The sequence below is a fragment of the Melospiza melodia genome, chromosome 19 (assembly GCF_035770615.1).
Source record: "Melospiza melodia melodia isolate bMelMel2 chromosome 19, bMelMel2.pri, whole genome shotgun sequence".
Classification (NCBI taxonomy): Eukaryota; Metazoa; Chordata; class Aves; order Passeriformes; family Passerellidae; genus Melospiza; species Melospiza melodia.
Genome location: NC_086212.1, coordinates 4,706,757 through 4,732,569, shown reverse-complemented (window position 1 = coordinate 4,732,569; position 25,813 = coordinate 4,706,757). Strand labels below are relative to the sequence as shown.

At 42.8% G+C, this 25,813-nt stretch overlaps 1 protein-coding gene across 5 annotated transcripts in view; it reads right to left on the bottom strand.

Annotated features, from left to right (window-relative positions):
- The window catches only part of PTPRT (protein tyrosine phosphatase receptor type T), a 493,222-nt gene that overhangs the window by 43,329 nt on the left and 424,080 nt on the right, over positions 1-25,813 (bottom strand). Inside the window, exons 16-20 of one of the 5 annotated variants that reach the window (XM_063172177.1) lie at positions 23,060-23,107; positions 20,680-20,828; positions 14,814-14,891; positions 14,574-14,609; positions 4,551-4,738 (exon numbers count right to left, since the gene is read on the bottom strand). In XM_063172177.1, coding sequence (XP_063028247.1) covers positions 4,551-4,738; positions 14,574-14,609; positions 14,814-14,891; positions 20,680-20,828; positions 23,060-23,107 — 499 coding nt within the window. The remainder of the gene's footprint in view (positions 1-4,550; positions 4,739-14,573; positions 14,610-14,813; positions 14,892-20,679; positions 20,829-23,059; positions 23,108-25,813) is intronic. The other 4 variants (XM_063172179.1, XM_063172178.1, XM_063172180.1 and 1 more) reach the window with 4 other exon arrangements.

Genomic DNA, 25,813 nt, shown 5'->3' with positions numbered 1-25,813 from the left:
GACTTCCACATGGGAGAAGCTATCTTGGCTAGAGAAAATATATTCAGGCCCAATAAATCCCTTCTCAACAAACCGTATCCTTTCATTTGATTTGAACATGCAATTCTCCACTGAAATTGATGTTTTTATATTTGCTGATGGAGCCTCCGAAGATTTAAGAGGCCAGGATTTTTCATTGCATTCAATCCCACAGAAATCCATGCTTTCCAGAGAACTGACCAGCTCTGAAGGGAGGGAGCACAGCTCTGCTCGGTGGTGAACACAAACCACCTTTGCCCCTTACATCCCCACTTTTATAAACATCAGATGAACAAATTGGAGGAACTCCATGTGCAACCCAAAGAATTTGCCCGTGAGATCCCAAAAAATTGCAGCACCAAGAATTGGAGTTACATTAAAAAAAAAGACAAGAATATGGATTATAAATTGGCTTGCATCCAGAAAATGAGGAGAATGGCTAATGCTTTATTCCTTCAGGTTTTTATGGTGCAATAAGTATCTCTATAATTGTGAAAAGAGTCCTGCTTCTATCTGCATTATCATCAATGTTAAATCAGGACAGATCACTCAGGCACTGGTATTTAATCCATTTTTCCTAGGAAATTCTCCCCCTTCTTTCTCTGACTTGGTAACAGAAGACTTTTAGTGTTCAAAAAAAATGATACTTGATTTTTAAGCTTTTTCTACTTCTAAAACTGCCTAAACTTCTCTTAGAGAAGTTTTGTGAAATCTATATTGAAATATCTTCCCACTAGTGGAATTTAGGTTACAGTGAAGCTTTTTAAGCTAAATTGATCTAAATTTTAGCTGAAATTACAAGCATAGATCTCTCAAAGTCAGCTTCATCTCAATCAAGCTTCCTAAGCACCACAGCCCAGCCATAACTGAAGTGTTTCCATTAAACTGAGGCTCCCTGCAAGCCAATTTGAATTTTGGATGGATGCATTTAGTTAGTTTGCTGTTTGCTTTTAATTTAAATACAAAAAATCTAATCCTTCATTTTCACTGATCCACCTTAATGCTGCACTTTTGCTGCCAAACCCAACAACATCAATTCAAAGCCTTCCTGCTCATCCCAAAGTGTGCCATGGAGCCCTGGCCCTCCTTCTGAAGCCATTCCCTTCTCAACAGTGGTGGACAAACTCTTCCTACAAATCTGATGGGAGCCAGAATTAAAAATTACCTGGGCTAAAAAACATAATCTGAAAAAATAGGTATTTCAGCCATTCATTTTGCAGTGTCCCATCATAGCCCAGACCATCAGATCTATTCTTCAGGCCAAATGAAAATGTGTAGGCAGAAATCAAAGGGTTAAAGTCTGGGGGTGAATTCCACTATCTGAAGGCTCTCAGCACTAAGATGTTTGAGGAAAGGAGCCACAAAATCTAAAATAACTAAACAGTCTCAGTAATGCAGCAGGAGAATGTGCATTAGTGACATCCTAAATCATAATGGAAAATGAGTCTGGATAATTAAGCCTATTATCTCCTTAGCCAGTAATTGGTGCTTGCAATAAGTCTGTGGGACTGGTCCCACAGCTCCCAACAAATCAGAGCTGATATGTTCTGGAAAAGGAACTGGTGACATTTAAATGTGTCCTGTTTAAATGTTTATGGCTATTCCCAACCCCAAACAGTGCCATCTACACCCAGCACCGCGGACAGATTTTTCTCCTCTGTTCCTCTTGTTTTATCACTGAACAGAAGCAGCAGCCAAAAAGGCCCAAAGTCCCACTTTGCCCTCAGGTGCAGTGTGCAGCCCTAAAATAACACAGACAGGGAGTGCTGACAGATTCTCCCACTACTCACACCCGGTTAACACTCGTTTCACACCAGCACTCACACCATCCCCTCCTGCTTCTCAGCTCCTCCTGGAGCTACCAGCAACATTTTTCTAGATGCCTTCAGCAAAACAAGCTGCCTGTGCTCACACGTGTAGGTGCAGGCATCCTTTAAACAAATACAGAATGCAATTTCCAGGTTACTCGGCGGAGATGGGAAGGCACGGAGATAAGAGATTGTCATGTGTGACTGATATGCTCCGTTCAAAGTGATTTTTCATGAGAGTAAAATTATTTGGTAACATGTCACTAAACAGGCTGCAATTTATGCTATCAATTTGCAAAGTAAGTAGAAAATCAGCTCCTTAGAAGAAGAAGAAGAGAAAAAAAAAAGAGCATATTTGGAGGTGACACTGATATTAGTGTCTGAAAACACACTTTAAAAGAGACATCAAATTCTTTCTTGAGATTTTATCAGCTGCTCTGCAAAGCGTGTGCAAAGCCAATTTTGCAGCTCTGTGCTCCTGCAGATGCCAGGCTGAGCCCCCACTCAGAGCCAGCTCAAACCTCCCACCTTCCAGGAGCTCTCCTGCCCCCTGACACCCTCCCAATGCTATTTGGAGCTGAGGTGCTGCCTCCACCCCATCTCCAAACCCAAATCCCACCGTGGAAAATGCCTGGTGGGACGACACAGGGGATCTGTGAGCTTGTGGCATTCTCCAGGCCAGTCCTTGTGAAGAAAGGAATTCTGCAAAGCTGTGTAATGCCATCATCCTTACATAGGTCTGCAGACAGCACTTTGTGGGGAAGGCAGAGCTCGTGGAGCTGAGAGTTGCATTGACATTTTTCATGCTAATGTGCTATTTTGATAATTACCCATGCCAGCACCAGAAAATTACATATATGCCAGCACCTGTTTTTCTCCTTGAACATCAAGAACTGGGTCTTAGGGCATCTGTAATGGAGCTCAATGCAGTTTTGGGTACTCCTCATGGAAATGGAGGCCAAGGGGGGGCTAAGTAAATCTCCTCAGAGACTTATTAACCTTTTTCAATATTAAACAAAGCTCTTTATATAGGTAGCTTAATTAGCATACTTGATTATGGGGCAAGAGTGCCTAGACCTGGTTAACATACAGTTCCAGAAACACGTGCTATGACAGTTTTTGATGCCATATGATTAAAAAAGCACTCCCTGGTGAGGACCAGGAAAAGACAGGCTCCCAATTACAGCAAACCTCAGCACTGAGGACACAAACCCCATGGACTCATACTTGCAGGGTAGAAAAGTGAGCTGTTTTCATTAAGCAACTTATTTTCACAGCTGTTACATTATTTTTAAATAGTTTTAATGCCACTACGCATATTAATTTCTTATTGCCTTCCCACGAGCTTACTACATTCATTATAATTATCACTTGCTAGAGCTGAGTCTCACATATGTTTGATGCTATTTCCCTCTTCTGTTTGCTCTGCTCTAAATGTGTTTTCCTCTTCCAAATCATCCCCAACATCATGTCTTCTGGTCATGTGGATTATATTCCTGGTAATTCCAGGTTGCAGGGGGAAGAGGTGAGGGGAAATAGGGCAGCTTTCATTTTTCCAGCATAGGTTTTACTCATTGTTGATAGAGGATGTCAGTCAAGCCTATTCTGAGCCAGAGGTTTGATCATATTGGAAAATTTCACCTCCATTTAAGCTACACAAATACCTGACAATTGTGCATTGAGGTCATTGCTCTGTGATTTCACGTGATCAATTATGGGAGAGAACTTGGAGCTCCCAAAAAATTCAGGCAAAACCCTTTCCTTTTCTCACAGCCTGGCTCACACTACTCAAGGAAAACATCCATGAGGAAGGGACTGTGGGAGTGCATGTTCAGCACCCGCTGAATGTTCACTGTCTGCTCTTTATGGGACAGAGGCATGGGCACAGTGTCACCCACTTACTGCTGTAGTGAACACCTTCTCTTTGGAACTGAGGGCCTCCAAAGACTGACACTGCAAAACCCTGCCCTCAAAACCAGCATCGGAAAGAAAAGGATTAGGAGGGTGAATTAAGGAAAAGAAACTCTCAAACCCAGCCCCTCTCCTCTCCCAAGCTTCCACCCCTCATGAGTGCAACTTCCCTACTCAGTTGTGAAAAATGCCAATCACTTGTTTTTAAATTTTTAAGTTTCATAGTAACGAAATGGTTATAAAAATTGTAATATAATTAGAGTAATAATAATTTGGACAATTAGGATTAGGACAATATGAGAAAATAAAAACGAAGAGTTATGGACAGTCCAGGTACCTTTTTCTGGGCAACAAAAGCCTGAAAAAGGCCCCACGTTAACAGAGGATTAACCCTTAAAACAATAGCCTGTTGCATAGTCGTACACCTCATATATGATGCATAAATTCCACTCAAACACAAAATGAGTCTGTCTGGTCAGTGTCAGCTTCTTCCTCTGAATCCTGACAGCACCTTCAAACCTGAGCAAGGCAGGAAGAAGTTCATTTCTTCTGCTAAGGGAGCAATAGATTCTCTTTCTCTGAAAGATTCAGGTGTCCTGTGGCTGCTATCTCACTGTGAGTCCTCTCTTTAAAAAAGTATCTTACATAGCATAGTTTCTATTTTAACATTATGATACAACCTAAAACTATATTTAGCACACTAATTAACACACCATAACTTTCTAGCACAACACACATAATGTTAATTTGAATATTTGCGAAAAGCCAATCATAAAACATGCATTTTCTCGCATGAAGAAGAGTTCCTCTCACCTCATACTCCTCCTTGAAGCCATAGCCCTGTCCCCTCTTCATCTGGGTGATGTGCTGTAGCAGGTCTGCCACGCGGATGGCGGGCTGGAACTGCCCCCGGGGGTAGGACATCTCCACGGGCTCGCAGCTGCGGTACGGGTGGGTCTGGATGGTCAGCGTGGGCTGGGCCAGCTCCCCGTGGCTGCTGTCTGTGGGGACACAGCGGGCACAACAAGCTCTCAGCTACCTGATTTCCCCAGTTTCGTCATCTTGCTCTGTTTATTTAACACCACCCCGCAGGGCGGCGCGGGCAAAAGGAAGTAAAGAAATGATTAGAAAGCACAGGTTTATCTAAAATGCCAAGAAGGACTAAATCATGCTTGAATATTTTTTTTTGTGTCAAGCAGGCAAACCCAAATAAGACAAGGAGAGACTGAACGGCCAGTCAGGCTAACAAGGAAATGGCACATCTCCACAGCAACTCCAACAGAGCTACTGTCTTCCCAAACCTGCAAAGAACATGGCTCAGAGATACACAGAGATGATCTCTCAGAGATGAGATCCAGGCAGGATTTGGGGTGTACAGCATGAGATCCAGGCAGGATTTGGGGCGTACAGCATGAGATAACTGAGAGGGACCCCCGTGAACAGCAAGCAAATGATTAGCATTTCAAACAAGTCAGGATGCTCAGGCAAAGTCAACTGTTCTGCTAGTTCGGGCCTAAAATTTTGTATGTCAATGAGAAAGATGGAATATCATCAGGAAAAAAAAAATAAACCGGCATAAAAATATAGTTATCTTGTGTGCAGAAATTTAAATTTCATATATGTAAACTTAATAGAAAAGCGGGTCATTTTGAAAGAAGTGGATTTAAAGAATTCTATCACTATGAAGATGGAATTGCAACTTCATATTCCCAGCAAAACTGTATGTACAACAAAATATTCCCAGTGAACTAAGAGAAAAGAAATAATAACTTCAATAACCAAACAATTGACTGTAACAATCTTTAACAACAGGAACTCAGACTAAATGAGAAATTCAATGACTTATCTAGCAGAGCTGTCCAAATTTAAGTATTTGGCCAAATATAGCAGTGTTTTGTCTAGGACTGCAGGGATCTGAGATGCTCATCTCCTTTCACACATAAAACCTGCATCAATTCCTTCTGGCCTTACCCAGACCAAGGTATTAGCAAACAGAAAATGCATCTCCCAAAGATTGTTCACAAAAGCCCCTTGAGCTTCCACACACAGGGTTTGTTTCTTACAGCAAGTTCACTGACAAAGAGCTGAAACACCACCCCTTGAGAGCAACACTGCGGCCACGTTTTTAAAGGGATAAAGAATAAATCAAATTGCAATTTCAGGGCGATTTCTGTGAGGCAGAAATAATCTTGGAATGCTCTTGTAAACGCTGCTCTGCTTGAGAAACCACTGTGGTGTTTGGGCAGGGGCTGCCCATGTCCCTGCTGCAAAGGTGGGCAGGAGCAGAGAGCTGAGGGCATCCCACCGTGTCCTCAGCACAGACATGGCAAACAGCAATTCAGCTGGCTTATTATTAGATTAGGGCAAGATGGGAAAGCAGGAATATGCTCTGTTTGGTAGCTGCAGGACGGTGAGGAGATGGGAATGCCAGCAGTGGACACTGCTGCAGGGCAAGCTCATCAGCAGTGGGACATCAACACGGCTGGGGGATGAATTATCAGAGATGCTGAACACAGCCTGCTCCTCTGAAATAAATTAGCACAGTGATCATCTGCTTTGAAGATTAGACTCCTGAATTTAAGGATTTCTGAGTCCCAGGTTCTCATAAACACAGTCACATCCCCAGGACGCTCAGATTTACAGAACCATGGCTCAAGCAAAGCAACCCTCAAACACAAAATGTGAATAAATTTGGGATTTAAGGAAGAGTAACATCCAAAGCATTTGTATAATCATCCCTAATGCTCTGACTAATGACAGTGTGAGAACTCTGAACAGAGGGAATTTCAAGGCTTATTAATTCCCCTAGTTGGATTCGCTTTCCCAGTGCATCTTTGCTCCCCTATTCCCTATTAACCTCCTGTAATGAAAAGGAGAAGATTTTTATCGCGGACCATTTCCGACAGACGTACTATGCTTAATTTTCCATCATTAGGTTTAATACAAACCCAATTTCACAATTGGCTTCTCCGAGGAACCTGCAAGTAATGCCACATTTTTATCAGCCCCAATTAAAAAACATTACGAGATCCCAATTCAAGAGGGAGCCTTAAAACTAATGTGTGGTTCTGGTGCTAATTCGGGCAGGGCACACGCAGAGCACAGGCGACTTTTAAAATGGAGCTCAGATCAGCCAGCTGCTTTGCAGGCAATTACTAATTTCTCTCTTCATCAGTTCCTTTAATTCTGGTGTACTTGGCTCTCTTCTCAGAGTAATGTGTCACGGGGAGAGGTGAGAGCCAGGAAAGTGGTGGCTTGTTCTTTCCAGATAGCTTCCCTTAAGGTAGGCACTCATGGTGTGGAGGTGGGACTAAAAGAAGGTGCTCAGCAGCAAAGAGGGGTCTGTCTCTGGCCTTTGAGTCCATAGTGACAGCTGGTCTCTTTGGTCAATGAGATAAAAATTGGTGCAAGTCCCTCTGATTGTAGGAACAGCTCTTGTGGCACAGAAGCTCTGAATGGTTTGGGCTTGGAAGGGACCATCTCATTTCAATATCCCAGGGTGCTCCAAGCCCCATCCTACCTGGTCTTAGACACTTCCAGGGATCCAGGGGCAGCCACAGCTTCTCTGGACACCCTGTGCCAGGGCCTCAGCACCCTCAGAGGGAAGAATGCAAAGTGTGGTCTGTGGCAGCACCGAGCACTGTTTGTGTGCCTCACACAATCAGGTGATTCTGCTTGAAGAAAAGCACCACACAATGTGGGTCACCCCCTCTCCACCCTGGGACACACAGCTGAAACTGCTCAGGCCATCACCTCCTCCAGTCCTCTGTGACAAACACATCATACATGGCACCTGAGCTACCTGCAAAAAAATCCCAACCCCAACAACAACAACAGCGCTGGACTCTCAGTTACTCCCACCAGCATTTTATCTAGGCCAAGCAAAATATAGAGGGGCTTTTCTGGGCACAAATTGCTGTGTGTGAGCTGAGCTTAACGCTTCCATGTTCTGCTAATAAAGGCTGATGCAGGTTACACGTTGTTCCCTCTCCATCTAATCACCCCAGAGTGTGGAGCTAAGCGCGGTAATGAGGCGCTCGGCGAGACCAGCACCTCTCAGGATGTGTTTGCAGCAATTCTGTGAACAATTCAAAATGCAGGTGGGAGGGGAGGTAGCAGCACACTAATCTCTCACTAGGACAGTCAACCAAAAGAGTCTTTGGAGGGCTGGCAAACAGGCTTTGCTTTTCCTTCTGGGCGCAGCTATAAAGCACATCTCATTCCTTTTGGCACCATTATCACTGGGAAAGACAACAAAGGTTCCAGCTAAGTCAGGCTGCTGCTTTAATTGTTGTACTAAAGGCAAGTTAAAGAAGTTAAAGTAATTTTCCACAGTCCCTTTTCTCTGTCTGCTTCTCACAAACATTTCCCCAGTCCCCTGCAAATGAAAATGACTTTGCAGGACAAATTGGCCAAGACTTTGTACTAAATTTTTGGTAGTGCCTATAAAGCATGTGTGCCTTTGGTGAGTTTTCAGTGAGAAAAGCAAAACAGAAAAATAGTTTTTGTTCTTTTTTTTTTTTTTTTTTAAAGTGGGAAAGTTGCAGGAAATAATTCACTCTACTACTCAGAAACTACTAAATGTAGAGGATCACGCATCAGGTGTTTTTTTTTAAATTATATTTCATGGGCACATTTATCCTAGTTATATATCCTTTTGCTTTTGATAGGAACTCACCCCACCACATTTCACTGCACTCCAAAGATGGAATACCATTCCAAGAAATGATTCAAATTAAAACATTTCAGGAGGTGGTGATTCCATTCTGACCCCAAAAATTGTGGCAATGGTTAATTACCCTTGCTGACTAAACATTTCTTAATTGCAATTTGATTTTGCCTAGCTTCGATTGCAGGCACTGAATCTTATTATACCTTCTGTTAGATTAAAGAGTCCTCTGAGCATTTGTAATCCTGACCCGTGCAGGCACTGATCAAATCACTTCTTCAGCCTCTCTTTGATCAAGTAAATCAATTGAGAGCTTCTGAAGTCTCATTAGGGCAGGCTGCTCAGGGCCCCGGTTCCTTCCTAGAACAATCTCCAATTTTCCACAGTTCCATTTGTGCAGCTGTAAATAAGGCAGGTATTCTGCATGTGGCTGGGAACACACTGTTGGTGACAGGATTGCTTCTAAAATCAGCAGCTTGTGACAGCAAAGTGTGTTGCCAGCTTGTTTAACCCTTTTCAGTGCCACTCTTACTCCCCATATTAAGATGTCCTTTGCCAACTCAGATGTTTTGATTCTGGAAGCTGGCATTTTCATGAAGTGTCCCCACCCACTAAGCCTAATTTTCTTTCTAACTCCCTGAATTTTCTACAATTTTAAAGTCTTTTACTATCAGAAGGATATGAGCTTTGAAGTTCCTTCCAACCCAAACCATTCTGTGATCAGCTTGAGAGTTCACCTAACACCCTGAAATTTTGTAGAAGACAGTAAATTAGTGATTCCCTGTCTCTTACACAGTTTGGCCGATTGGGAAACTCTTCAGGTATCTTGGCTCATATGTTTAGTGTGAAACTGCAGATAAGCAAATGTAACAATGCTGACCTCACATATTCTCAAATTCTCCCTGCCTATGAAATGGTGATTTTTGCGAATGCCTTTGCAGGGGAAATAACAATGAACTTGCTGGGATCAACCCTGAGGTCTTGTTGTGCCCAGAAGTAACAGAGTGCAGCACACAGAGAGGAGCTGAAGCAGAGCTCACTTCAGTGGAATCTTCCCCCACCTGATGAGCAGCCCTGACAGTGAGTTATTATTGCTTGCCTGCTGCTGCACCACCTTGCGTTCTGTACTTTTGTGCTTCTCAGACAAGTAAAACAAATATGTTTGCCTCCACAGAAAAACTGATGAACTTCTCCATAAATGTCACAGATAAGATGAAGAGCAGATGAGAAATTAGATTGCCAGTGTGGAAGTGGCTCTGTATGATCAGAGCCCTGTGCAAGATCCCAGTGAGGCTGCTGAGAGGGGTCCTGCTCACCCAGAGCACCTTCAGGGATTAAAGCTTTTAGATGCTTTTATAGAGATCATTTGTTTTGTAAACACAGTTAGGCTGAGAAATTGATATCTGGGCACAGGGTGTGATGTTGTCTCCTGACCAGAAAACTCAGCCATGCCTCTCACAACTAAAAGCAAAGCTGCACTCTTGTGTCATCTTCTACACTTCTCTCAAAACTTTTGCTTTAAGGCCCACAAATTCCTCCTGTGACTAAAGTGACAGGGCTATCATATCTGCTTATATTCTTTATTCTCTTAGCCTTGGCAAGTGATAAGATGCGATACGACATCCTTTGCACAAAATAAATTATGTTTTGAGTGGTGTTTGTGATGGATTTAATTACACACAGAGCCAGTCTCTCCACACTAGAGCAAAGGCTGTCAATTCTTTGACATCTTCCGAGGGTGACTAGAGCATGGCTAATACCTCTTCCCTCTACACCAGGGATATGGTGCAAGATGAAAAATAATTTGTTTTTTTGTGTGTGTCAAGGCTTTATTATATGATAAATACCCAGCTCTAATATTCTATCTACAATACCAACAGTGGTATGGCAAACTGAAGGCAAAACACCATTTATCTAATGATATCAACTGAGCTCTGAAAAGGCACAGTCCTTAACAAAGCCTTCTGACAGCAGGCTTGACAGAGCACAGAGGGTGCACCTTTCATTTCAAAGGCATGAAGAAGCCACATTTTAAAAAGTAGGTAATTTTTTTATAGATTCTAGAACTTTGTAAGGATTGCTTGGTTAACACCAAGAATAAGAGTATTCTAATCTTATAAGAGCATTCTAATAAGAATATTGAAATATTCTAAGTGTATTCTAGCATAAGAGTATTGTGATCTTATAAAAACTACTACATACATTTTCTTCATCAGGTAACATAGAAGAAAATCCTGTTAAAGGTGCAAAGAAGATGCTTTGGTGAGGTGGCCAATTATTTGGGATTATTTGGTGGAAATATAAATGTGAAGCTCTTTGGATGTGTGGAACTCACCAAGCCAATTCTGTCTTTGCCTCCTCAGTGAAAAGAGGCTGCCAGACCAACCCACCTTCCAGAGGCATTCACTTACACCTGGAAAACATCTGCAAACTTCAAAACAGCACATGAAACTACAAGCCACTAAAGACTGGAAGAGAGGGGTTTCCAGTTCTGCAGGCAGGAAGAAATGTAAGAGAAATTCAGCTCAAGGCCCAGCCTGCCAAGATCTGAACCTTTGGTGCTCACTCTGCTCCTGACAAACCCCAGCACAGAAAAATGCTGGGAAAACCTCTCCCACAGCTCCTTATTAGAGGCTAGCTTGGCCTGGAAGGCTTCTGATGCAACTGAGCAGGTCAAACCATGGAATTTTTGAGCATCCATTGCATAAAAATCACTCATCCCACAGTAAAAATTCAGTGGCAGAGGCACCTGCTAAAGCAGCAATACTGGCTTCTTATCATCTTTGAGTTATTCAAACTAGACTAGGGGTGTACACACAGCAGAGTGGTTAGGGGTGGGCAAAAAAGCTACAGAATCTAAAATCCATGGAAAATTTCTATGTCTTTCTAAGCACAGCCAGTTTTTTGTCTCAGTCTTTGCATCAGAGAGCTCTCTCTGCTTGTTCTGCCCATCTGCAGGCACTAAAATCCCTGTTCTGTCTGCAGGGTGGTGACTCTTGTGAGGATCCTCATGAGCAGCTGGAACGAGAACAAGGCTCAATGTCCTTTCCTGCTGCCAGGAGATGCCAAAGGATGCAAGGGAAGGACATCCTGACTAAAATCCTTGTCCTGTCTGGAGGGTGGTGACTCCTGTGAGGATCCTCATGAGCAGCTGGAATGAGAACAAGGCTCAATGTCCTTTCCTGCTGCCAGGAGATGCCAAGGGAAGGACATGCTGGTTCCCCTGATGAGATCTCCTGAACATCTTCAAGAGATGCTGGACATGAATCTTTTCTCCAAGAAATAATCCCTGAGGTTGTGGTACCTCATCTTCAAGTGAAAATCTACCTCATTTATTTTTTAGTGTTAAATAACACTAAAAAATAGTGTTATCTAACACCATTCCCTATCTCTAAGTAAGGGTGTTTGAGCAAAGCATTTAAAATGCAGAGTTGTCCACAACTGGAAGAGAAAATGGTTTCACTAAAAACATTAATAAAAAAGCATTAATAAGGAATTGAGATTGAGGCAAATCCCAAATCTCCTGTATCTTCCATGTCACAGCCAAGCCTAGGGAGACATGCAATACTGCAAATATAGAACATTTATTAGCAGAAAGCATAATAGATGGGAACAAACGGTACTGAATTGCAGGTACAGATATTGGTAGTGGTATGACTAATCTCTTTTCAAGATATGTTTTTCTTCCCAGGGAATTAATATTAATAAACATCAAAAATTAAGCTTCTTTTGCTCATACAGCCACATCTAACATCTGATGGATTTGTCTGAGAAACCAGAATGCCAAGGTTATAATTTGTCTGCAAGTCACAAGATAGAAATTTCTCCAATGTAAGGGGCTGTTTCCCAGGCTGTTAAATTCAGGTGAAACTGGGACAGTGACCAGTCTGTGTAATTTATGTCTTTAAAGTGCTCTGTACTTAACTTCCCATGTGTAAAACAGGGATATCAATCCTTACACAGATATAGTGCTTAGTAGAAAATTGAAATATTTTTGAATACATAAGCACAAGGCTGGTTAGATTCTTATTTCCTCTTTTTCATCTATAAAATTTTGAGTTTTAAAAGTTTTGGGGGCTTTTGCTGTGGCAGGAGAAGCACAGAGGGAACCTGTTCATTGCTCCAAGAGTACCAAGAGTGCAGTTCACATCTTAATTCCAGCAGGGCAGAGGGGGGAAAACAGCTCCCCAAAGAATGACCAGGCTTTTCCAGATGCCAGACAGACAGAGTTTGGTATCTTCCATCAAACTGCACGTCAGGGCCTTGTTTCTAAAGTGCAGCCAAAAGAGAATCCTGCCTTTAGGCTTTTCTGCTGATGACACCGAGCCTCTGGGAAATGAGAGCAAACCTTCTGGGAAATGGCCACCTTTCCTTCCCCACCCCATTCAGAGCATTTTGGCAGGCAGCAGGATGGATGTGTGTGTTGTGGCAGCCCCTCCAAGCCTCTGTGCCAAGTGACAACCCAGGAACAGCCACTGGTTGTCATTTCTTCCAGGTCTAACTGTGGCCCCTCCGCATGTTCTGAGTGATGTTTGAAGCAGTCATGGCACTTTACTGTGTCTGGAAGGAACATTTATTGTGGATAATCCAAAATGATAAATCCCACTGGCTAGATTCTGATCAGCCACACATCAGCTTTCTGCTCCATAGAGTAAGAATTAATAAATCAGAGAATCAGAGAGGTTTGGGTGAGAAGGGAACTGAAAGATCATTCAGTTCCACCCTTTACCAGGGGCAGGGATACCTTCCACTGTCCCAGGGTGCTCCAAGCTCTGTCCAACCTGGCCTGGAACACTTCCAGGTATCCTGGGGCAGCCACAGCTGCTCTGGGCACCCTCACAGGGCAGAATTCCTTTCTGATATCTAATAGAGCCACAGAACAGCCTCTGCCTCTCAGGACCTCTGTTATCCTCTCAAATCCATACCTGACTGCCTGAAAGATTTAGCATTTAACTCTCAGCATACAGAACCAGGTGGATCCACTTCCCAAAACCCAGCCAGGAATTTCTCCAAATAACCTTTATCCATGCAACTTCACCCAAAACTGCAGCTCTCACCTGCTGCACATGTGCAAGTCCTCACTTAAATGTGCAACCCTTGAGGCAGGTCTAGCTGAGCCTCACACACAGCACAGGAGGGTGGTTTTAAATGGAAACAGGGTAATTCAGAGTAGATACAAAGAAGAAACTGTCTACAAAAAGGTACAGGTTGCCCAGAGGGGTGGAAGATGCCTCATGCCTGGAACGTTCCAGGTGAGGTTGGATGGGGCTCTGAGCAATCTGGTCCATAGGAAAGTGCTCCTGCCCATGGCCTAAAGAGCTTTTAAAGATCCCTTCCAACCCAAACCATTCTGTGGTTCTGTGTCAGCTGCACAGGCACAACCAGCTGGGGGAGTGGGAAAGGGGCCCAGAACTCCAAACCTCATGGACAAAAAAACCCAATATATGTCACCATGGTATTTTCTGAAAAATCCCTTCACCAGGATTTCTTCTCCTGGCAAGATGAGAACCCTCAGCTTCTCCATGTTTTGCTGCTCAAGAATGTGGTCTGGAGATTGTTTATCCAAATATGTGAATTGGTTTTAATTAGTGACCAATCGTGGTACAGCTGTGTCAAGGCTCTGAGGAGTCACAGGTTTTTATTATTCATTCTTGTTAAGCCTTCTGATGTATCCTTTCTCTTTCTTTAGTATAGTTTTAGTATAGCATAATATAATGTAATATAATGTAATATAATATAATGTAATATAATATAATATAATATAATATAATATAATATAATATAATATAATATAATATAATATAATATAATATAATATAATATAATATAATATAATATAATATAATATAATATAATATAATATAATATAATATAATATATAATAATCAGCCTTCTGAGAACCATGGAGTAAAATTCTCATCTCTCACCTCATCCTGGGGACCCTCACAAACACCACAAACATATCCTTGCAAAAATGACTAAACCTTAATTTTTGAATTTTTCTTTCCTTCGAAAGCAATTAACAGCAACAACAAAACACAAATGAAAAGTTTTCTGATGAACCCACGAGCAGAGGATTAATTCCGATTTTGGAATGGTTTTTTCATTTCACAGCGAGTGTTTTTGCTCTCCAGCTCAGCCCCAACACACCATACCTGTCCTCTTACCTAACAGCGTGGTCGATGGGACGGTGTCTGATGAAACTTTGAGATGGAATTCCGTTCACCCACACGACAGGGATTCAATGGAAATCAACAGAGGATCAACAGGAAAAGAAAAGTTACAGAAAATGAAAACAAGGTTAGCTGTGCCTCGCACTCGGAAGCCTCGGTCTGTTATGGGTTATATTGGGTAACGTACAAAAGCAAAGAAAATTTAGGAATGAAAGAAAAGTCTGGCACTAGTACCTGAGTAGTAGGAATTCAACATAGATTTGCTCTGAAGGGTTTTGCTTTGGACAGAAAATGAACAAGGAGAGGGTGATGCTAGGTAGGAAAGACATAAGGAAAAGACTTTAGACATATATTAAGAGAGAGAAAGAGAACAGGGAGAATGTTCCTCAAAGAACACAGTAATATGGGATATATAAGGCTTATCAAAATGAATTATATTTTTCATTTCAACATGCATATTACATTTATTACATTGTCATCATGATGGATTTTCTTTAATATAAGCACTCCAGACCCCAAATATAGGATTATAGTTACTGTAAATCAATGTGTTCCTAAATAGGATACACACAGAGCTACATTCATAGGTCTATATTCTAAATGTTCTTTTTTTTTTTTTTTTAAACCAAAAGAACAAACTTAGGGTTTTGTCTCTAAGAGGAAATTCCTCAAAAATGACCCCCAGAATACAAACTACAGAGAATCAGTATTGACAGTAAAATAAACCTACTCAAACACAATGTACCACAAAAGTACAGAGGTAGGGTAGCAATTTTTTGGTTAAAACATTACAACATTACAAGGGACTTGTTCTTCAACCCAGAACTGTTCATAGCAAATCCTATAATCCCTTCCCCTGTGAGCTGGGTTCTGTCAAGCATCCTTGCCTTCCCCCATTACAACATTAACTTTCTCTGGACAAGAATCTACAAATTTCCATATTAATCAAATAGTTTTTTAAAGGAGGAAGGGCTCAACATCTTCGTGGCAGATTCTTGTCTTGATAGTAAATTTATGAGGCTGGTTTACACCTACAGCAGCAAACATGCGCATTCTTATGGTAATCCATCACTTTTGAAGGCATATTCTTTTGTTATCACTCAGCATTCACTCTCAGAGTTACAGGCATTTATATATCTCCTCCTCAGAATGTTGGGAAACAAGCTAATACAAATCTCAGTACATCAGAAAGATGACAACAGATAACACAGGAAAAACTATTCCATAGCCCAACAGAAGTAGATAAAACTCAATGTACATCAAAGTAATTTCAGAAGCAATTTTTTGTAGCTACGGAGCAAACATTGCTTTAAAATTTCAAGTTATTCTATGGGGACAACCAAAGAAGTCACTGGTCTAGGGAAGTCCATAAAATCAGAATTACTCCTGAGCAGTTTATAATCATCTGGTTCATGAACTCACTCTCATTCTGCATTCTCACACCTTATTTTCAGACCTACATGACTTGGAAACACATTAAAACAATCCAATTCCTCCCTGCTGGAGCTCTGCCCCAGCTGCCTTAACTCACAAAGTTCCTCTGCTCTGGGGCCTCTTGCACTTTGCCAGCCTAAATCAGACCCTGCTCTCCCCACACTGAGGGCACGGCCACGTTTCAGGTAACATCAAATAAGATCTAAACACATCAATTGGTTTGCCCAGTGTCACAGGGCAAGGCCACACTCAGGGCTTGGGGCAGGACTCAAGTTTTTCTGGAATTTGGGAGTGTAAAAGAGCTCCTAGAGGCATGCTGCCCTTCCAGAGCTGCTGAGGATGGATTTCCAAATAAACACCTCATGTCAGTGAGTTTGATTAAAGAGGTTATCAAATGAGGTTTATGACATGAATTTGTGTTTGTGACATGGGGCAGTGACTTTTAAATTCAGATTAAAAAGGGGGAAAAAACTCCAAATAAACCCAACAAAACCAAGAAAAAACCCAACCCAAACCCAAAACAAATTAAAAACTAAACAAAAAAAAAAAAAACTAAACCAAAACAAATATCCCCCAAAACCCACCAACACAAAAGAGAAGTTTCTTAAAACTTTGGGGAACTTGTTTCTGAAATCAGTCAGGGTGTATAATGAGATGTATACACAGGGCTGCTTTCTAACTAGCATTTCTCACAGGCACTTGGGTTTGTAATCAAAGGAAACACGTCCAGAGAGGATTTCACATCAGGGTAGAGATTAAGACTTCATTAAAAATTCTCTTTGTGCTCCCTGGAGTGGCACGTGAGGCCACACAGATCCCTCCAGTCATGCAGAGTGGTGAAGGCTCCTTCCTATTCTGAAAATTATTCTTTAATTTTTATAATACTTCCTAAACTAGCAAACCCCACAAGAATCCCATGGAAGCCAGTAAAAGGGAATTTAGTACATTTTCTTTTTATGCCTTTGATAAAATGTGGACTTGTCTTTTATTTTTAAATTATTTTAAGATTTTTTTTACTAAAGGAAGTGTCTCATGTCCACAACCCTACAAGTCCTTAGACAGCATTTAGCAGGTCACCTAATTATGAGTGAAAATTATCCATGGGGCAGGAGTAAGAACTTCACCTTGCTGTGCTTGTCTTCTGTGAAGACCTTTGCATCTCACTGATCATAAAATCATGGAAGATTGTGGAAAGGTGTGAATTTTGATGGTTCTTGGTACAAATAGATCCCTTAATAAACCTTGAGTGCTACTTGCCTACACCTCCCTCTCATCTTCTTGTTCTCATAAGTGAAATCACACTGGCTTGGTAACTTATGGTAGTGGTTCTTACGCAGAACTCAGATCCCCACTTCCAGAATGCTCCGCCTGAAGCATCAAAGCCCCTCCCTCATCTGTGTCCCTCCTGCAGGGTGTCTGCAGAGCTGTCTCCCCCCAAAATGGGATGTCAAACAGGTAAGGCATTAATTAAAGCACCTTATTAATCAGTCTCCAGCAAAACTGGCTGCATTTTAATGGGTGAAATCCTCAGAATCCAACAGCTCCTGCCAAAACTCCTGCAAGGATGCCAGGGTGGGACAGGGAATTCTCCTGGACAAGGCTGGTCCATGGCAGTTCCTTTGCGCTGATCCACTGCTGCCCATCCCATCTCTGCCACACTGCCCATGATTTCTGTGTGCTCACAACCCCCTGCACACCCTTCTGGTCAGTGCAGACACTGGGGGGCAAATTTAGGCCCACTTTGTTTCCCATTTCCCACCTTGCTCCATAATAACCCTGCCCTGAGCCAATGTCCACAGGTGGCTGTGCTGCTTCCCAACATTCCTGCACTCCAGGGAGCTGCTCAGCCACTGCCAGGGCCATCACCTGCCTTTCATGGAGCTGGGATATATTGATAGCTTAAAACAACCCAAGCTATTTGAAAAAATGACCAACTGTGACTGTTCATAATCCCCAGGTAAAAGCAGACAAGCTGAAACAGCCACAGACCAATCTATGTTTCACCAAACACCTTCTCTGGTTCTGTGGAGTGTCAGAGAGAGAGGCTGAGTCAAAAAAAATCTCTAGTTTCAACACCTGTATGTATCAGTGAGAATCCTGCAGGATAACAACTAACACTGCAGAATGGGAAGAGGGATGAGGGGCTTTGCTTCAGGCCAGGGAAGATAAATGCCCAATTCTCTTCCTCTTTTCAGCAGGACCTGGAGTCTTGATGCCTCAACAGAAAACACGGGGCTGATAAGGAGGAGGGCAGCTGTTCATTTTTTATCTCCCTTGTGGTGCAGAGCATCAGGCAGCACCTTGAAAATGGGATTTTTAATTGATTTAGAAATAGTCCTGTGTGGTGGCAGGGCAGGGAAACAGGGTAAAAAACAGCAGGAGGACGGGCAGGACTCACCCAGGAGCAGAGCAGGGGCCAAGTGGAGGGAGATGGGAAAAGAAAAGCTTCTGTAGGCACTCCCTGAGTTTGTTCTGTCTGAAAAGTTATCAGAATTGTTGTGACAGAAAGTAAAAGCCGGAGGCAAGGACACAAGCCCTGCAAGGACATTTCATTCTGCAGGTAAAGTTGCCTGCAAGTCATTCAATAACGGAGGGATCCCACTTAGCAAATTGTCTTGTTCTGTTTGATTGCTTTTGTGAGCTGGCAAGGTGATCCTGGCATTGAAAACACTTTGCTTCTCTTGGTGGGCTCTTCCTGCAAAAGGAGAGGGGCATTTCCTCATCCCTGCTGCAGCCAGCTGAGGGCAGGACAGAGAAGGTGGCTGCCCACCATGGGCTGCTGTAAATGCTGTTTACTGTTGGCAGGCAAAAAAAAAACAATTTAAGAATGAATCCGACTGCTGCTTAATTCTGTTGATTTCAACAGCTCTGGTGGATAAACCCTCTAAAACTCTATTAGTTAGCAGGAAGGTTAAGAAATAATCCTATTATTCAAAAGTAGGCCTGTATAGAACCCACAAGTATTAAACTCCATTAAGGCAATTTATTTTATTTTTCTTTTACAGGAATTCTTTTACTCATAAAATTCCTGTATCAGCATGTGCACACTACTGCACAGAACTTACCTCCAACACCTCAGCATCCTGGACTTGGCAGTAAAAAATTTGGAGAAATCACGAAGGTTTATTGATAAGTCTTTCTCATAGATATGAGAGGGAAAAAAAATAAATATGAGGAAAAAAAAAATAAAAATAATCCACCCATGACAGACTCAGGTTATAGGGGAAATCAGTGATAAAATCTGCAGAGATGTCAGACAAGTAAAGATCTAACTGATTAAAAAAATTGAAAACCTGGAGTGCTGTTTCTTTACAAAATTTGATACATCGCATTTTCTACAGTTGCCATTTCAAGCAAATGAGTCAGCTGACTTAATTAGCCTGTCAAAATAACAAGGATGGGGGGAAAAAGATGAGGTCACATTTCAAGCTCGTCTCTTTTCTAATTTTCTGGTTGGAAAAAGAATCCCCAAACTTTCAGACGCCCAGATTCTGAGGGAAGTGTTCAACACTTGATTTTCCCCACACTCCAGCCAAGCTGCCTCTGCTCTTTGGGGATACAACACTGTCTGCTGCTCTCCTGGCCTTCAGAGATATGAACCCCACAGAACTTTTGCTGCCTCCTTACTAAGACAGAGCTACTCAGCACCAGAGAAAATTAGATCTAGACTGAAGTCAATTTAATATCAGAGAGAAGTGTTCCCTGCCAGCCTTGGCTGCCCCAGACACCTATTTATCCATCTCACAGGTGTGCTACACAGAGTGGCAGTAGCAGCACATGCAGATGGGATTTGACATGACCTGCAGGGAGGGAAAGGAAGAATTCACTCAACCTGTCCCACTCAGGGGAGGTTTCAATGATAAACCACATTTTCTATCATGAGAACTTCCATTTTAGTAATCAGGGGAAAAAAACCCTTCACTAAAGATGCTTAGTAAAGAGTTCTAGTACACACTTGAGTTTCAGAGCTGTCCCTTGTCCAGACTAACAGGCTGAGTGTCAAAAGAAGGAGTGACATGCCCATAGTGTCTAAGTTTAAATTTATTTAATACAAAAAAAGTTTACAAATCCACCATGCAATCCACCATGCACTCAACCTGGATCTAGTGAGGCTAAAGTAGGACTTGGTGCTGCTTTACCCACAAAACTCTTTTAGCTACAGAGGTCTGGGTGGTTCACAAATGTTAACTAAGATCAGTTTTACTGAACCCGTGTGAAGAATAAACCGAGGACACAGACAAAGGAAGAAATGCTGTCTTTCCATTCCAGTTCTCTAGCCAGGAGACCAGGCCTGCTTTCATAACAATCTCATACAGAAAATGTTATTTCATCCCACAAGTCAACTAAGGGACTTGACTCTTCTACTCACAACGGAAAAGTATTTCTAAACAACAAATAAACACGTGCCTCTTATTCTGATGCAGTTATTAGAACAAGCTTTATAAATTATTCTCAGTATATTTGGACCCAGAGGAATGTTCTCCACCTGTCTGACAGTGAAACCAGGGGCAATATCAGAGACATTCCAGATTTCTATGGAGCTTTTGCAACCATCTCTATCACTGCCATTCCTAACTCCTCAACACTGTGCCCAAGGGAATGGGTCCTTTTAAGAACCCAGAGCTCTCCAAGGGGGTCATATCCATTGCAAGCAAGTTAAACTTACTGAATCCATTAACATCTTGGCAGCTGGAAGAAAAAGCTTCTTCATTGTGAACAGCACTGAGTTTGGTGGAGGTCTTGTCAGAAGAAGCCACAGGACCCATCTCCCTCTGCGTGCTGGTCTGAGTCTCCTTCTGCTTCTTGGCTAGCTTCCTTTGGGTGGTTTGGAGAGGGGAGAAAGCAAGGTCAGTTTGCCCTTGTTAAAAACTAAACAATGGCAAAATATCTTGACAAAATTACCCCACCTGGTCAGACAAAATTACCCCACCCCGTCAGATGCAAGGCATGTGACAAACAGCCCGCCAGGAAGCCCCGCGGGTTTTTAACGCAGTTTCTGGAGCGCGAGGAATATCGTGACACCAGCCTGCAGCTCTCCCTCCCCGTCACTCAATGCACAAACCCGCATCACCCCAGCAGTGGGAGTGCTACCTCAGCCTGGGAGAGGGTGCAATGGGTCCAAACCCTGGAGCAGGTGCCTTGGAGAGGGTGGAACAGGGCCAGCCCCAGAGCGGGTGCCGCGCGCTCCAGGAGGAGCAGAGGGCTGGGGATGGGAGCACTGCTCGCTCCAGGGGACCACGACATCTGCATCCATCCCATGGGATGCTCCTCAAGGGAGTGTGAGACGCGGCTCTGTGCCACCTGAGAGCTGGAGCAGAGTTCTGTCCTGTCCCCAAGCACAGCAGTGAGGGCAGCAGCCCTGACACAGCCTGGAACTGCTCTGGGATGCCCAGCCAGCATGCCCAGCCATGGGGCATGCTGAAGGTTGAAGTTGTTTTAGCCATGCCCAAATATGGCCCTGTTCTGGGAAAATGGGTCTTTGCTTGTTTTGAGGAGACAGCAAAAACTTTGTCAAAGGCAACAAGCATGCCTGCTCTGAAAACACTAACAAAGCTGAGAACATAAGAGGCTCCTCTTTTGCAAACACAGAGCATAATAAAATGGAGAGAAGCAGGAAAAGTAAGCTGCTAAGCTTCTACTGACATTTGACTGCCCTGTGCTTCATTTGTATCAGAGAGCAAAACCCTTTAAAAATGAATGTGTGACATTCTACAATCCACACCTTGAAAAAATATCAGACAAATCCCTAGCACCAGCAAAGAACTTTGCTTACACCACTTCCCTAGATAAGAAAATAAAATAAAAGGGAGAAAAACAGATTACTGTAAGAAGGAGCTTTAGTTTTCTTTCTCTTCTCCAACTCAAAGAAGAAAAAAAATTCCTAACAACTAAATCATTTTGCAAAGAGGTTTTCATTCTCTAAAAACAACATGCTTATGGTAAGTACTACCCATCTTTCAAACTTAATTAGATTCCAAAAAAAAAGGTACTCCTTCCAACATAGTCTAACAGGCTCTATTTATGCCCAGAACATGTCAGAGTGGCATTTACAGGCAAGTTCAAGCACACAGCTGAGCCCCAGCCTTCAGGAGATGGGCAGCTTGGCCACTAAGACTTGTTTGGAAAGAAGGGTCAAAGAGAGCTAAATCCTTTGCCTATGTCTGTGGGGAAAGCCTGTTTTAAAGAAAGATAATCCAGATCAGGAGAGCACAGATTTATGGGAAAAAAACTTGGATGTTTGCTGCAAACTTTTGAAGAAACACATGTATCTCATCTGCTCAGCCAGTTGGGGTTCAGCCATGTACAATTGGTGGTTCCAATCCAAGCCCAGAGCTGTTCAAATTGGGTCCATCATCCCAGGGGGCTCACTCAGATCTCCCCAAACCCCTGTGGTGCATCCACTTGTGCAGATGAAGATGCAAAGAGGGGAGCAGTCCTTGAGTGATGAAGCAAAAAGCTGGTGTTTAATGATGTTAAAAGCTTTGCTTCCAGCCTTCAACAGCCAGATTTAGGAGCTGGGAGCTGCAGACATGGGAGCCCCTGCTTTTTTTTGTGCTGTGGTACCTGGGGTAACTAAAATAGCCTTGAAGTGTTTTAACTCTGCCGTGTGGATCTTTTAATCCTGATGGTTTGCTAATCGTACATGCCTGTGTGAATTCCCTGGCAACAAGAATTAAAATCACTCAGTGGGAAACACTAATCCAAAATGCAGAAGTCCTTAATAACAAGCACTCTGGACTGCTGGGGTGAGCCACTACAGACCATGACTCCAATGGTTGAAAATGGTGAATCAAAAGGGGCGACTTCCTCATTCAATATAAGTTAAATTATTTGTGGCAATACTTATCTTTAAGTCCCCATTGCCTGGTATCTTTTCAGAAATGCCAACAGGCTACAAAGAGCAGGAATTGGCAAACTTGTTTTGTCTTTGAGTGAATGAGCAACAACATTTCTGCATGTCCTAGGCAGGAAAAAAATAACCCCAAACCCAAGCCCCTCAGTCCCCAAAGGCCTGCTTACAAAAGCCCTATGCAAAGGAGTTCTACCTGGTCCTGTAGAAGACAGAGAGGCCCCTAAAACATTGGCTTGAATGCCTAAAAAGAAAAGGTGACATGAGTTTAAAGTTCTCAATCTACCTCGCACACACAACCCAGGTCTGCATCTGAAAACGCCACAATTTTCTTTCCACAGCGCCTTATCAGTTTCCACCTTCCTCCCTCTCTGTTCCAAGAATGTAAAAATTCTTCATCTAAATTTAGAGGGAAAAGGAAGACAGATCTCTTTTGAGGATTTCAGAGCTAAGCTTGCCAGACACATCAAGGGGCTCTCAGTTTCTAAACGTGCCTTTGCTGCTGCCGTTCTGTGTCTGGAGAGAGTGGCAGCACAGGACTAAGCCTATTTGGTCCTTACCATCATTATAATTCATAGAAAAGATTAGAAAATCAAATGACTAGCACTTTCCAGAATGTTAGGGATGTGACTTAAAACCCACAGCTAGGTAGAGGTTTATTTCCCAGCACGTCAAAAAAAAAAAAAAAAAAAACCTTTTGGAAATGGAAAAGCATTTATCTAGAAATGCCGTTCCCAAAAATAGGGCGCTCCAAGAGATCTCTGTGAATCACTGACAAGCCACGCTGGTGACATGGCTCCTGCTGCCCCCAGTGCCCTGCACAGAGCCTCTGCAACGCCCCAACAAAGCTGCTCTGGGAGCATCAGTGTCAGTCATGGGCTGGCTGCGTGCCCACAGTGTCCCCAGCACAGCTGACACCCCTCATGGAGCAGACACCTCCCCACTCATGCAATATGCAGCTGAAAAGGGGAGGGAATAAAGGACCAGGCAGATATTGGGGGGAAAAGAGTGTGATACAATCGACACAGAATGTCAGGATGTGCATAAAATGATCTTAATGCTGGTTTACATCCAAGGGTAAAGGGAAATGTGGCAAGAAGGAGGCAGGAGTCCATGGATGGAGTTTACGGGGTTGCTCTTCTCAGTTTGGAAATGAAAAGATGATGTTTGCAAGCAGCACACACACAGAGGAGGGGTGAGACAGAACGATGCTCAAAGCTGAGTGAAAAAATGAAACCAGCTGTATAATCAGGCAGTTGATGCTGACCCCACTAAAGCAAGGAGAAAAGCCATAGGCAGTGAACACAAGTGTGAATTTGAGGGGAAAAAAAAGACAGATATTTGATTTGGTTATTTTTTGAAACTTCTACTCCTATCAGAGACTAGACATAAAATCTGAAGCACTATATTAAAATTGTGGGAGTTCTACTTAAACAGTCAAGGAATGCAAACCTGCTATCAAGCACAAACCATTTACTGCCATGGGCATTAATCAGGAAGCTCCAGCAATATTTTCTGTTAGAACTATCTGCAGGATCAGATTCCTGTTTCATGGAGGTTTGGATGACTGTCAGGGATTATTTTTTAAAAGCAGCTTCAAACTCTTCTCTAACTTTTTCTATCAATTCTACATGCATGAACATTAAATCTGTAACTGCCACTCTTGGAGAACTCTCGTGCACGTACGTTGACAGATTTAATTTTAGATGTTTCCAAGGATGGATTTTGTACACTGTGGTGTAGATTTGCATGCACAGGTAATTTAGACATTAGGTATAGATCATGTAAGTTAAACATGAAATTTCCTCCTACAGACACAAATTGCGTATTGCTCATTTTCAATAAGCAATTTGAGAAAGTTAAAAAATAAATAATAAAATTCCTTTTAGAGAATTGTTCGTAGCAAACTCCTAGGAGTACACCTGTAATTTGTGATGCAATCTGCTCCAATTCAAGGCAGGCAGTGATGAACCATGCAAATCCCAGGGAACACTGATCAAACAGCAGATCTGTTGGAAAGGATCTCCATGCCCTAAACCTGTGGTAGATGACAAATCCAATTTGGAAGAATGGTTTCATGCTGGTTTAAAACTAAGGACATGGCACTGTAACTGGTGATCACTGACTGGGTGATCCTGTTGCTCTGACTGAGGATTGGAGAGGGCTCTGCTGCCAACACTGCTCTTCAAATCAGACACGTGCCACAGGGGCTCACACAAAGGACAGGAAAGGTAAAGCTGGAAATGATCTACAAGCAAAGGCCAAAGGAAATGTGGACCTTTAATCTAGAGAAGAGGAAATCAGGTAGGGCTGATAGGCTTTCGGACATGAAAACACACCAGAGGGGAGTTGTTCTCCTGTCACAGACATGTTTTATAAAAAATCCTTTCCTTAGGATTTTTCCTCCTGAGAAGCTGAGAGGCGTCAGGAACAAAATGTAAACATTGACTATCTGCATGCAACAGGTGCATCTGTGATTGGGCCATGTTGGTTGTTTTTAATTAATGGCCAATCACAGCCCAGCTGTCCTGACTGTCTTGGTCAGTCACAAGCCTTTCTTATCATTCTTTTTCTATTCTTAGCTAGCCTTCTGATGAAGCCCATTCTTCTATTATTTTAGTATAGTTTAATATAATATATATAATAAAATAATAAATCAGCCTTCTGAAACATGGACTCAGATCCTCGTCTCTTCCCTCATCCCGGGACCCCTCTGAACACCATCACATTCTCGCTGCTTGCAGGGGCTGGGGAGTGGGAAGCTCTGGGGAAGCTGCTCATCCTAAACTGGGGAAGAGCTCCATGCAGGAGGAGCTGCCCATCTCTGAAGCCAGGGGGGCAGCAGGCAGGGAAATGCTGGTCACTAGAGGGGTGTGAGCAGAGCCAGAGGAGTGGGAGCTCAGGGCAGTGCTCTGTCACACACCTGCTCCACGCTCTGGATTACATGTGT